Genomic DNA, 13,428 nt, shown 5'->3' with positions numbered 1-13,428 from the left:
CTGGCATTTATCCAAATACTCTATTATTAGATAAGCATATTATTGTCTTCATTTTATAAATGAAGAAACTGAAGCACAGTTAATTACCTTGGCAAAGGTCATAAAACCACACTGATAGGAGTTAGGATTTGAACTCAGGACAGTCTGTCTCTAAAATTCAGATATAAATGTTTGGTACTAATGTATGTCTCTTTACATCAAGACATATTCATTCCTAGAAGATCCCATTGTAGAGTTTCATATTTAGATAGCATCTCTTACTTTTTCCATGAACAATGTGGAAATTTTCACACTTGTATGTATTTCTATTTCACCCATTTCAATTCCTGATTTTGCTAGTTATTTTTAAATTTTAATTTATATTTTCCCCTCAAAGTAATTTCTACAGATTATAAACCTTATCTCCTTGTTTAAATTAATGTTCACTTTTATTCCTTAACATGGCTTTTCTCTTACTGAGGTCTTATTTTCTCCATTGGTAGGCTAAATTTCATGATCATATAGTCCCTCCCTCCATTCTCCACTCCTTTATCTCATAGGGTTCATCAGTTCTCTTTTGAATAGGAATACTTGCTTGTGGCCTTTATAACTGGAATATTAATTAATTGCATATAAAAATTAGAGATCATATATTTTTCTCTTAATTTTTATAGAAGTTACTGAATATTCTGAGAAGTCTTGTTATTTTCCCTGTCTATTTCTGCTTGAAATATCTAGGAATACTTTATTTTAGTTATTTCTCAGTGTTTACTTTTCTGCATTGTTGTTATAATCTGAAAAAATGAGACTTTAAGCAAAACATTTGTTATTCTATTTTTTAGAATTTTGTGTTTTATTAATTGTTTTCTCTTGTTTGGGTATGCCAACTATAACTTTGTTGGATCACCATCATTTGATTTCAGTTTCCTTTAGCTTTTTCTTTAAATTACTTCTAAACATTTGTTTTTTTTAATTTCTTTTTTGTGAAGTTTCTTTAAGCCTGTCCCTCCATGTCACTGGATGTAGTTTTAGTAGTGTTTATTCTAGTTTTAGTTGTTTCTAATATGACTTTCATTCCTATGATGAATTCCCCCATTTCTTAACTTGTATTCATCCACCTAACTTTTTCTTCCAATTAATCTTTTATTTCACGTCTATGAGATTTGTTTTTTTAATAAGTGATCTCTTTGTAACTCAGGAGCACTCTGTTTCCTGGTGTATATTTTATATTCTACACATGTCTTTTGGTTATGTTTTGTCTCCTTCCACTACTAGTGCTCTATCTCCCTGTTTCTATGCAAAACTTTTTCATTCTTTGTAACGACTCATCTTTGAATGGAGATAGTTCTATCTCTGCATTTTCTTTTTTTAATAAAGAAAGTAGTGCCATACAAATGGAGAATAGATGGAGTAAGCTGGGGAATTTCACAACTTCAATGTGAATTTATTCTCCAAAAGAGAGGTTGGTAAACGTTTTCAGTAAAGAGTATATATTATGGGCTTTTCAGTCTGTAAGAGAAACTCTGTAGTTGTAGCACAAAATCAGCCATAGATGATTTGTAAATATATGAACATGGATATGTCCCAATAAAGTTTTGTTTGCAGAGTACAGAAAGTGGACTGCATTTAGCCCCTGGACAATATTTTGTTGACACATGCTCTGTTGTGCAGTTGTAGATAGGAGGCCCTTACCAGATAATAATGAGGACAGCTAATGAAACTCCTAGTTGCAGATGAAGTACAGTGGGTGATGGCTTGGTCCAGTAGACCTCTCTGTCACAAAAATGAATGGTGCTGGCTTGGCAGAGGCTTTGCAGTTTCTTGATGCTGATTCTATCACTATGAATGTGGCCGATTGAGTACTGATACTTTATCACCCTCTGCCTCACTTCCTTCTTGGACATTCCTGCTTCATTTCTTATTCTATTCACAGATTAGCAATTGCGATACACTCTTGGCAATAGTCAACCTTTCTTCTTATTCTCTTTTTAGTTAATGTTTATGACCTACACTTATGGACTAAGCTATTTCGGCAAGTTTTTGGAATTCATGAAAGTTTTGTCCTTCAAAAAAGGCAGTTTTTGAAAATTTGAAATTGATTTGGCTTCCAAATTGTTGTCTCTATACTAAGTTTTTACAAATATCACCAGAAACTCAATATATTAATATATCTTTACTTTTGGCTATATGAAGCTGTGTACAAGAAACAATAACTCTGATCAGTGGGTGCAGGGTCTTGAGGCAAAAAGACAAACAAAAACAAAAACTGTATGTTTAGTTATAGAATATTATACTTGTAAACTTCTTTCCATCGTTCATCTGACAGACAAGTTTAAACGTTGAGAATATGAGTGTAAGATAAAGTTATTCTCCAGGCAATGACATTTTCCCCCTTGACTTACAAGTTATTGTGAAAATTTCAGTGTTTATTTACATTCCTTCCCCATATCTCCTGAAAACTACCCCAGACAAGATCAGGAAGTAGGAGAGGGCAGTAAGCAAAATGAGCTTAAATTATTTTACTTACAACATTAATGTTCCATCACGTTTTTTTTTGCTCATATTAGTAAAGGAGTTCTAAATTCATGCAAAAATATATTTAAAGTCTCTTTTTAGTATATTTATTTAAATTTTATAGATTGCCTAGGGTTATTATATGATATGAGTGGATGTATTTATGTATATTTATTTATAATATAATGTTGCATTGAAATTGTTTACATTAGGTACTGATTTTTTAAAATAGAAAATATGACCTTCAGGTAGTCTGATCAGAATTTTTAAGTGTAAATGTTGCCAAAGGATATCTTATGTAAATTTATATCTTATGCAAATCTTATGTAAAGTAATGATGATTATTCATTTGATATGTAAAAAACTTGTGGTAGTATCCAAAGGTGTTATTTTTCCTTTTGAGGTTTTTGTGTATTTTTTTCTGAAAGGGCAAAAATGTATAGAAGAAATACGAGAATTTCTTCTATACATTTGATATAGAAGGTATAGAAGATAATGTGATAATTTGATGGAGATTTGTGAGTAACACCATTTTTAAAAAACTTTCTTTATAAAATGGTGAGTGTTTTTACTGTAATAGTATCTCTAAACTTGGATATATTCCTACCTTGCTATTTACATGGAAAAAAGCAAGAGGAATAAGAGACCAATGTTTATTGTGGAAACTGAGGTAAAGAGAGATTTAACTACCAGCAGTAACACAGTTAATAAATAGTAGAGCTAGGACACAAACATGTTCTTATCTATGTATCATTTGTTACTATGCCAATGCCTTTTATATTTAGATTATTCAATAAATGTAGACCTTTAATCTGGATAATTCACATCTCACAAACACAATTTCTTATATGTTGGGTTGTTTTCTTCCAGCAAAAATTATTACAAAATTGGCTTATTTCAGTTTTTCAATGATTGCATTTATTCCACTAATATTTACTGAGCTCTAAAAGAAAATAATGCAAATTAAACACACACAATTTCAAACCTTATGAACTATTTTCATATCAAAACCTTCTTGGCTTCTTTAAAATAGTCACTATGAGAAGTTTTTCACTTACTCTAGAGGTATGTCTATTACTCAAAATTTGGGAATGGCTCTTTTCCAGATTTTCTTTCACAGTTTACTCTTAACTGTTATGTTAAAAATCCTGCATAAGTAAATGTTTGCTCTTAGGGTATATATTTTAATTTTGCAAACAACTAAACATCATCCAAACCTAAAGGTAATAAATTAATTAGTTATGTGGATAAGTTTTTTTTTCATTGTGTTACCCAGCACTGTCTTGCTCATTAAGATTATAGATTGAAGTATGACAGTTGTTTTCTTTGTTGTTTAATGTAAATCTAATACCAGTTCTATCAAGAAATTCCATTTTTTACAGCAATAAATTGCAGAATGCTTAGGTTAAAATTTCTAAAGCTTCCCAATCCAGCTTTGAAGAAAAGCACTCATATGTTTAGTCACTTTTTAAAGTAGACAATGTCTTTGTTCCATAGACATGCCTTGTACACTTAACTTGGTCTGTGTCTGAATAGGGAAAAGAATATGAGATATAACATACAAATAAAAAGAGAGGAAAATCTCAGAGTGATGGCAGTGTTTTTCTTGAGTTGCTTAAAAGCAGGTTCTCATGTGTATAATGATTTTTTTTTTCCCATTTCCTGCCACATTTATAATGTTCCTTGTATGTGGTGTGGCCTCACTACATTTCTGCCCAATTCTAATTTTATCCAACATTTCTGATATTTCCCATTGTAATGATGTTGGATCATTTAAATTCTTCAATGTAGTAAAGTTATTTGAGATGTACCTTTCTCTGTAGTAGATATAATCATCTTAAAAGCATACAGTGTGTGTTTTATTAATGATTGTATCTCTTAAGATCCCATCACAGTTAACCAAATCAGTGAATTGATAAATACATGAGCAGAAGAGGTTATTTAAGACAAATTTACAGGGTTGGCAAGCAGTTGTGTATATAATTCTATAAGGAACAAAATAAGGGATGTATAAGAAAAGATCTACTTTAATCAGGGGAAAAAAGAATTAAGAAAAGGGGCCACAAAGTTTTAATTACTAATGAAAAAAATATACATTATGCATTGGGGTATAGCTGAGAGTTTTGCAAGAAGGAGGAAGTTAGCTAAAAGAAAATTTGTGTGAAACTTATATGTGCTTTACAATTCTTACACTTCTGAAAATACTAAGCTCTGAAAGACCAAAGGCAATCATATGTTTTATGCTGTCTAGAAAGAGACCCTTGTTCATCATAAAAATGAACAAGAAAGGGTGATTTAGTATTTTAAATATTTTTCTTCATAAATATTATCACATTTCAACTTCCAATTTTACAGGTACCTACAAAATACTGGACATACAGACCCAGGATCCTATAAGACTTTATCACCTTGAATCAAGGATTTATTTGGTATCATCCTTGGCCTTCCTTCATACCAAGTAACATTTTTTTTTCTTAAAAAAAAAAAAAAAAAGAACTAACAGTTGCTAAAAAAGAGTTTTTAAAAATAATACTTCCCGTACTTTCCAATGCCTAAGAATAGCAAGGTGGTAAAAAGAGAATTAGACGATGAGGTTATTGAGTCTGTCAAAGATCTTCTTTCCAATGAAGACTCAGCTGATGATGCTTTTAAAAAGAGTGAACTAATTGTTAATGTCCAAGAAGAGAAAGATACAGATATTGAAGAAGGATCTGAAATTGAAGATGAAAGACCAGCTTGGAACAGTAAACTACAATACATCCTGGCCCAAGTTGGATTTTCTGTAGGTTTAGGGAATGTGTGGCGATTCCCATACCTATGCCAGAAGAATGGGGGTGGTAAGTTGTTTGGTTTTTTTAAGTGATAAATTGCTATAGTAAATTGTAATTGGTTTTCTCAAATAGCTCCTATTGTTGCTGCAGTCTCATTAATTTTGAAACTATGAATTCCATTGTATAGCTAGGGAGACTCATTTGTGGGAAGTGAGCCCAGCTCTGTTTTCAGATTAGGTTTCCATAGGAGCAGATTGGCTTGCTAGGAATACTAAGGGATTGCTTAAGAGTAACACATTCTCAAATTCTTTCTATAGTTGTTATAAACATCTCTCAATTAATGACTGGAACTTTTCTAACAAATGTTGTATCCTTTGTGCCTGTCAGTTATTCCATTTAAAGAATAACCTAAAGCTTCTGATATAAGACAATATTGGTGAAGGAAGACAGAATTTTCTCTCCATGACTTATTAACTCAATTTTAAGTTGCCTCATTTTTCCAAAAAAGAAAAAATGACATGTAATAATTATGATTTTTTATGAATTATTATGGTTTTCAAATGAATTATTATCATTTTCAAATACCATAGTATTTGGGGACAATGTTCAGTATCAAAGAAAACTTTTAAAAATTTAGCATCCTTAATTTTAAACAAAAATATCTGCATCGTTATTCTTGCTTTTTGTATTTGTGCATATAATTGCCAAGCTTATATAGCAAAAATTATCCTAAAAATCTGGGAAGAAATCTATACAAAGAAATTGTTCATGTACAATACTAGTTCCATAGTACACCAAAATCAAACTGAATATTTAATTGACTAACATTTAGGCTGAAATTTTATTATCTGTGTACATTAAAGCTATTAAAATATGTGGCTTAGAACTAAACATTCCATAAATTGTGCTTTTCAGCACACAAAGAGTAGAAAAATATTTTCTACTAACAGATGAAAAGCTAAGGTGTTATGGTGACAAAATATATTTAAGATATCTTTTAGTTAATTCAACCAGGCACGAAACAAGAGGTTTGAAAAAAGTAGCCTGTTTGACAAATATGTCTGAGAGGGAAGGATCGATACATGAAGTTGGTGATGCACTACCCATCGCTCTATCGACAAGCTCCTCAGCTAGTCAGTAACATCATATATGAATTATTTATCAAATGGACTAAACACAACTATGCACTACCCTGCTTTTTTATTTGTCACAAATCATTCCATTTGCCAAGACTGGCAGAAGATAAATTCTAATTTTGAGATCTGTCACTCTGTACGCCTTATTGGCCATACTGTTCAGGAAGAAGGCTGCCTTGACTGAAAAGTCAGGGTGACTTTCATTTAGTACAATTTCGGTCTCGGTGGAGAGCTCTAAAAGATTTTATATTTAGTAATTCGGTTATTAGCAAAAAAATTGAAGCAATTTCTATTAATAAATAATGGAAAGAAAATAGAGTCAATATAAGTTGATTTGTCTAAAGATATTACAGTTAAAGCACAGTAGTTAAACTTAGTAAGTGCTATAGTATACGGGCTACCGGGTCAGGTTTTGAAGTCAGTTTGACTGTTTGAAGGCTGGCTCTTTTCCCACTGGCCATGTGACCTTTCACAAGTTACCTCACTTCTTCAGGCTTAGTTTCCACAACTGGAAAGTAGGGTTAATAATTGTACTTATTTCACTGGATCCTTGTAAGGGATAAATAAATAACTACATGTAATGTGCTTAGATAGGTGCCTGACAAATAGTAAATGCTCGATTATATTTTAGCTGTGACTATTTTTAATATATGGACTAATGTTAGAGTGATTTGAGTTAGAAGAAAGGGCTAAGTATCCAATAGTGTGTCATGCATACATAACTGAAAAAAGATCCCCAATGAGTCCAGTCTTAATACTGTCTCTCTCTCTCTTTATTCTTAGTAATTAACATGCATATAAACAACCTATTCATAATCTAAGATTTGATGCAGGTGTTAAAATTCACTTTCAGTCCTTTGGGAAACACTTTCAGGTCAGAAGTTCCTGAATGTTACTAATCATTTTAGAATTACAATTTCAAGACTTTTCTTTTATAAGCTCATGCATCAACGCTTCACATTACATACCCTTTTGTAGAATCAACTAAGTGTGGAAGACTGAAAATCAGCCATGGGAAGGTAGAGATTATGTATCAACCACTCTGTAAGGGGAAATTCTTGTATACAGTCATTATTACAGAGATATACAGATACTGAGATAAATAATTTGAAAAAATATAGCACTATTTATTACTGCAGCTGAATAACTACCAAAACAATTTGAATACCTTCCCAAATCTATTCTTACTTTTAAAGTAGGAAAAAGATAATAAATGGCCTCTTATAAAAAAAGAGAATTAGTACCATCCATTATTTAACTGCTGCATATAATGGTATCTAGTTGGACAAAACTCCAGATTAGAAATCTGAATGTAAGATGCCAGGCGCAGAGGTTATTTAGTAATAATTTGCATGTATTCGTATGTAGAAATGAATACAGCTTTAACATTTATCTTTTTTATTCAATTAACAGAATCGAATATTAACATCATCAAGCTATTCAGGTTCATTTTTAAATCAATAGTCTTATGTCTTTCTTTGTGATTTAGCTAAAAAATAGTTATTTTTTTACATATGGAAACTATTACAAGGATAATAGCACATATATTTTTACAGTAGACATTAAATATTTTAATTTCTCAATCACTCTCACCACCTTTTCTCGGAATTTGGGAAAGTAAATGATTAATTGATTCATGAAGTGTACTTCTTATATGTAGGATTTATGGGAAAAAATGACATTTGTCTCTGGTAGAAGTTATTTTGCTTTATTTTCTTTTTCAATATATGCAGCCATTTCTCTTTCCATGATGTTATTTTATTTAGGGGGAAAAAAAAGTCAGTGTCAATACCATAAAATCTCATTAATTCTAATTTATCAGATTTCAAATGTGTGATTTCAATGAATTGGGATAAAATTTAGTAAATGACTTCATAACCATTATGTGAACAAGATTTCTAGAAGTTGTGAAACCTACTCCAGAAAACAGCTAATTTTAAAGAATCAATTGTTTTATTGAAACTCAAGCTGTTTTAACCTTTCACTAAAATTAAACTAAAACTATTTATATTCTTACTTTTGTAATATTTATCAGAAATTCTTTGTAGCAGTCAAATTCAAGTTTCAAAATCTATAAAGTTTAAAGTATTGAAATTGCATTTTCTTTAAAGTTCTCTGTAATTATACTGTATAGAAACTAAAATATTATCTTTTAATTATCTTTTAATTAATGTACTCTCTACTGTAACTATTGAAAATATAATATATTTTATTTGTTCTTGTTTCTGTAGGTGCATATCTTTTACCATATTTAATACTACTTCTGGTAATAGGTATTCCCCTTTTTTTCCTGGAACTTTCTGTGGGTCAAAGAATTCGGCGAGGCAGCATTGGTGTATGGAATTACATAAGCCCTAAACTGGGCGGGATTGGATTTGCAAGTTGTGTAGTAAGTTCCCTGGTGGGGTGTATGCTTGTAATCTTTACAAGGTTTGAAATGATATGATTCACATTTAAATAAAACCTCTGAGTGTATGTTTCTATACAACTTTAACAAAACAAGCTATAAATATTGATATAGCATAATCTTGTTAATAGATGTTCTATGGCCTATAAGAGATACTAACTTTTAGACAAGATGTGTTTAAATAAAATAACGAAATAAGGAAGATTTTAGAAATGTTAAATGGAGTTTTATGCATTTCATCTCATTGTTTTAAATGATTAAGCCTGAGAATTTTAATGGCATCCCATTATTTTATTTTGCAGGTGTGTTTTTTTGTGGCTCTCTACTACAACGTCATCATTGGCTGGAGCTTGTTTTATTTTTCTCAGTCTTTTCAGCAACCTCTACCTTGGGATCAGTGTCCTCTGGTGAAAAATGCCTCATATACTTGTAAGACATGTACAATGTAGTGTGTTTTTTTGTATTTAAAGATCATAAGAGTAGTAAAGGCACAAGCTTTCAAGATTTTTTTAAATGATATGTAAAAATCATTCAAAATTATCATCATAATAGACTTTCCTCACTTTTAGGATTGGCAGACTCTGAGAGATAGACCATCTAAGTTTTCTAGCTCTTTCCAAGTTACTTTATTGTGCCTTATGATATTAGGGTAAAATATTGCGAGGCTTCAGTTATTAACTTTGACAATCTTTTATTTTGTACACCCTGATTGATGCAGGTTTCATTAAAGCCAACAAAAAGGGGGCAGAGAGAAGAATTTAAATTAAAATAATTGCTTTTATGTCTTTGGTTCTGTTGCTTTATAATTTTCTCATCATATTTTAAAAATCCTATGATGTAAATAAAAAGTTTCCTGTAGTAGCAATGTCCAGCAAACATAGAATGCAACTCACATGTGTAGTTTAAATTTTTCTAGTAGACATGTTTAAGAAAAGTAAAAAAAAGATGTGAAATATTTTACTTATTCGAATATATCAAAATATTATTTTAACAATTATTATAAAAATTATTAATATAGTAATTTACATTATTTTTCTTGTACTAAATCTGAAACCCAGTTTGAATTTTACATTTGTAGCACATGTCACTTTAGACAAGCCAGCAGCTAGCATATTTGACAATGCTACCCCAAGGAGTTAGTCAGATAATTCCTGGGGTGGGAAGAGTGATAAACATGAATTTGTTTTAATTACTCACATATTCTTACCCCAGAAATGCATGATAAAAAATATCAAAGAGGATACATGTTTGCTGGTTTTTCAAATTTTTGTACAGTTGAGCTTTTGTATTCTTCATTGTGATTTTAAATGCTGCTATAGAATGGTAGTAGTTTTCTAGGAAATGTTAAGAGTTATCTCATTACTCTTTATAGTCTGAAATGATTGTGTGTTACCTTTCTTTCTACAGTTGTAGAGCCAGAATGTGAAAAAAGTTCTGCCACCACCTATTACTGGTACAGAGATGCACTGAATATTTCCAGTTCCATTTCTGAAAGTGGAGGCTTAAACTGGAAGATGACCATCTGCTTGCTGGCTGCCTGGGTCATGGTTTGCTTGGCTATGATCAAAGGCATTCAGTCTTCTGGAAAAGTTAGTATGTTAGAGCCCCTTTCCATTTTGCTAATCACCATTCCTGGGTACCACACCCCCCTCAAGTTCTGTTACAAATTTCTGTGGGCAAACTGCATGTAACACTTCATTCTAGGTAGTTAATTAAAGATTGGTAAAAAGCGATGCTTTAAAAAATGTGTTTAAGAAAAGGTCATAAATAAAGATTAAATGCTTTACAGTGAGATCTAATGTCATTTATAATCTTTCCTTATTTCAACAAGATCTTTAAAATTTCTGCTGACACTTAAAATTCGTTTCTTTTTGCTGTTTATTCAGTTAACTCTAATATTCTAGTTCTCTGATTTTAGCTCCAATTATGGAAGTTGGGGAAAGTGGTAGAATGAAGAATTTATTCATTTTGTTTGTTTTATACCATTCATTTCTCTCTGCTGTAGGTATTCTAAGGAATAGTTGCATAAAGAATTTTAAAATAGCACAGTGTGGAGTGTTTCTTAAAGCTCTTAAAATCATTATGTAGTTATGATAATCCCAACAAGGAATTCAGAGTAATGTAAAAGACTAAGGATCATCCCTGCTGGGCAAATTGAAAATTAGAAAGGCTATTGTTGAAGAAGATATTTAGTGAATTCTGGGTACCTGGATTTGTTTTTTAAAAGATGCATTAGGAAAGTAATTGCTATTCATTATTTTACTTTCATATTGCATTGTTTTTTCATTATCACTGCCACTATTTTAAAGCTCTCTACATCTGTTTGCTGGATCATCGCAGAAGTTATTGTCAGCTCTTTTCTCTGTCCCCTAAGAGTCCATCTCTACTATTTTTCTTTCCAAAGCATAGCTCTCTGATCATATATCTTTTCAGGCTAACTTATTACCACTCACCATTATATGCTAGCAGGAGTGGGAATAGCAGTAGTAGTAATATTAATAATAATAAATGATAAAGATGATTCTGACAATGGCTAGACCAAGAACAATAGAAGCCAATATTTATTACAAATTTATTCTTCTCTGGGCACTATTGTAAGTACTTTACATCTTTTATCTGATTTAATTCTAAAAACAACTCTAAGAAGTAATTGACACTTTCGGGCCCATTTTACAGATGAAAGAACACGTTTGAGAAATTAGCTAACTCACCCAAAGCTTCATGGCCAGTAAATCCTAGTACTGCAGCCTGTCTAAATGTAGAGCCCATGTTCTTGTACTGCAATGCTATAATGTCTCTAACTGTCATATTTATTCCCATCAAAGAGTGAATCTTTTAGGGCAGAAGTCTGTCTAATTCACCTTTGCTTCCTGTTACTTCAAATTTAATGAAGACTTTTTGATGACTTTTAAACTTGTAAATTATAGCTGATTTTACATTTACCTTCCTAGTGGAACTTCTTTATCATTTTTACTTTTGAAGAAGTGAATATGATAATAACACATCTGAATATCTTCAAATCCTTGGCAAATATTACTGTATTGCATGACTAAATAACTTCAGTGAATTGGTTCAATTGAGCATGTCTTAAACTATCTCTGAGCCACATTACAGACAGATTCTGTAAAAGAATAGATTCTTAAACCAGACCTAACCACATTTATGTTATTTCTAAGATAATGTCTTTTGGTAGAAAGAGAACCACCTGTGCTCAGCCAGAGAAATTCAAACACTTCTTGTACTCTTGTTCTCTTACTACCATGTCTTGTTTTTTCTTAGTCTGTCTTATCATCACTTAAGGAATTATTCATCCTTTTCTTATTACAACATTTTGGGGTTTTCTCATGTCATGTAATATAACTAGCAAAATGTAATACAACTTGTACATACAATTTATTATTTCAATGAGAATGATTTAGGAAGACAGTGGCATTTGGGCAGAATTTGAAGAAAGAAATTAATAGATGCAGAGGAAGAGAAAGGTATCAGTAAGTAAACTGAACAAAAATATGGAAGTATAAATTATCACAATCCCTCAGTCTGAAATAAGGCATTAGATATAATAAGAGGAAATTTATGAAGAATAAATGTAAACCTCTACGTTTGCCTACCAAACAAAAATGCCTCCACATAAACAGATAAACAGACAAGTTACAAGATAGAGAAATATGATGAATTAAGGCTATTGTTTGTAAAAAAAATTTAAGGGATTTAGCAGCTAAAAGAAGAATATGAGTCAATTTGTGATGTGCCTTGCTCAACACACACACTCAATCGCATGTAAACCCTCCACCCAAAACTGCTAGTTGGAAACTGCATGCATTAAAAGAGAGTATGATAAGTATCATGGTCCTTTGAACTAGGTAGACACACCTCAGTTAGACCACATCTACAAAATGGATTTTACTAAAAACTTTTATTTCCTGCTTTATTATGAAGAAGAGAAATCTCAGTCCTGTGATCACAATCTTCAAATAGTTGAATCAAAAGGAGAATAAGGCTGTTCTGTGTACCCACAGAAAACGGAGCTATATCAAATACTGGGTATCAGGGTGGGTGGTGGGGTGGCAGTAAATCTTCAAAGAACAGGATACCTTTCAGGAATCAAACTGGGAACAATGAAATTAATTGCCTCAGTGGTAGAGAACTCAGCATCATTGGAGGTGGTCAAACAGCTGGCATGACCCCTTGTTACAGCCATCTCTTGGGGGGAATGCCTGCTTACAGATGAAGGATAGAAATGAGACGCTCTAAGCTTTCTTCTAATTCTAAGGTAATATTTTCTACTAATACTATTTTGCTATTGTTACTTCTATGCTAAGTATTTTGCATACATTAGCTTGTCTAATCTTTATAGCAGCCAGATGATTTGCATGTTTCATCCCCATTTTTCTATAAAATTGACAAACTTAGGAAAAATAAATAATTGGCCAGAATTAAACAACTGATGAATGACAGGTAGAGCTAAAACTAGGCTATGAAATACTCAAAAATAGTGACTCTTTCTGAGTGTATGCTTGTAGTAAACATTTAGTTCTGGACATAAAGCAATAAACAAGGTAGATAACATGCTAGTCCTCATGGAGTTTCTATTCCAATGGGAAAGGCAGCAAATAATAAA

General features: G+C 31.6%; 1 protein-coding gene across 1 annotated transcript in view; it reads left to right on the top strand.

Annotated features, from left to right (window-relative positions):
• Window positions 1–13,428, top strand: part of SLC6A15 (solute carrier family 6 member 15) — a 47,902-nt gene that overhangs the window by 13,894 nt on the left and 20,580 nt on the right. The window contains exons 2-5 of the mRNA XM_069490405.1: window positions 4,849–5,330; window positions 8,632–8,789; window positions 9,110–9,236; window positions 10,215–10,396. Coding sequence (XP_069346506.1) covers window positions 5,042–5,330; window positions 8,632–8,789; window positions 9,110–9,236; window positions 10,215–10,396 — 756 coding nt within the window. The 5' untranslated portion in view covers window positions 4,849–5,041. The remainder of the gene's footprint in view (window positions 1–4,848; window positions 5,331–8,631; window positions 8,790–9,109; window positions 9,237–10,214; window positions 10,397–13,428) is intronic.

The sequence above is a fragment of the Eulemur rufifrons genome, chromosome 16, assembly GCF_041146395.1.
Source record: "Eulemur rufifrons isolate Redbay chromosome 16, OSU_ERuf_1, whole genome shotgun sequence".
Classification (NCBI taxonomy): domain Eukaryota; kingdom Metazoa; phylum Chordata; class Mammalia; order Primates; family Lemuridae; genus Eulemur; species Eulemur rufifrons.
This window is presented reverse-complemented; position numbering and strand designations above follow the sequence as displayed.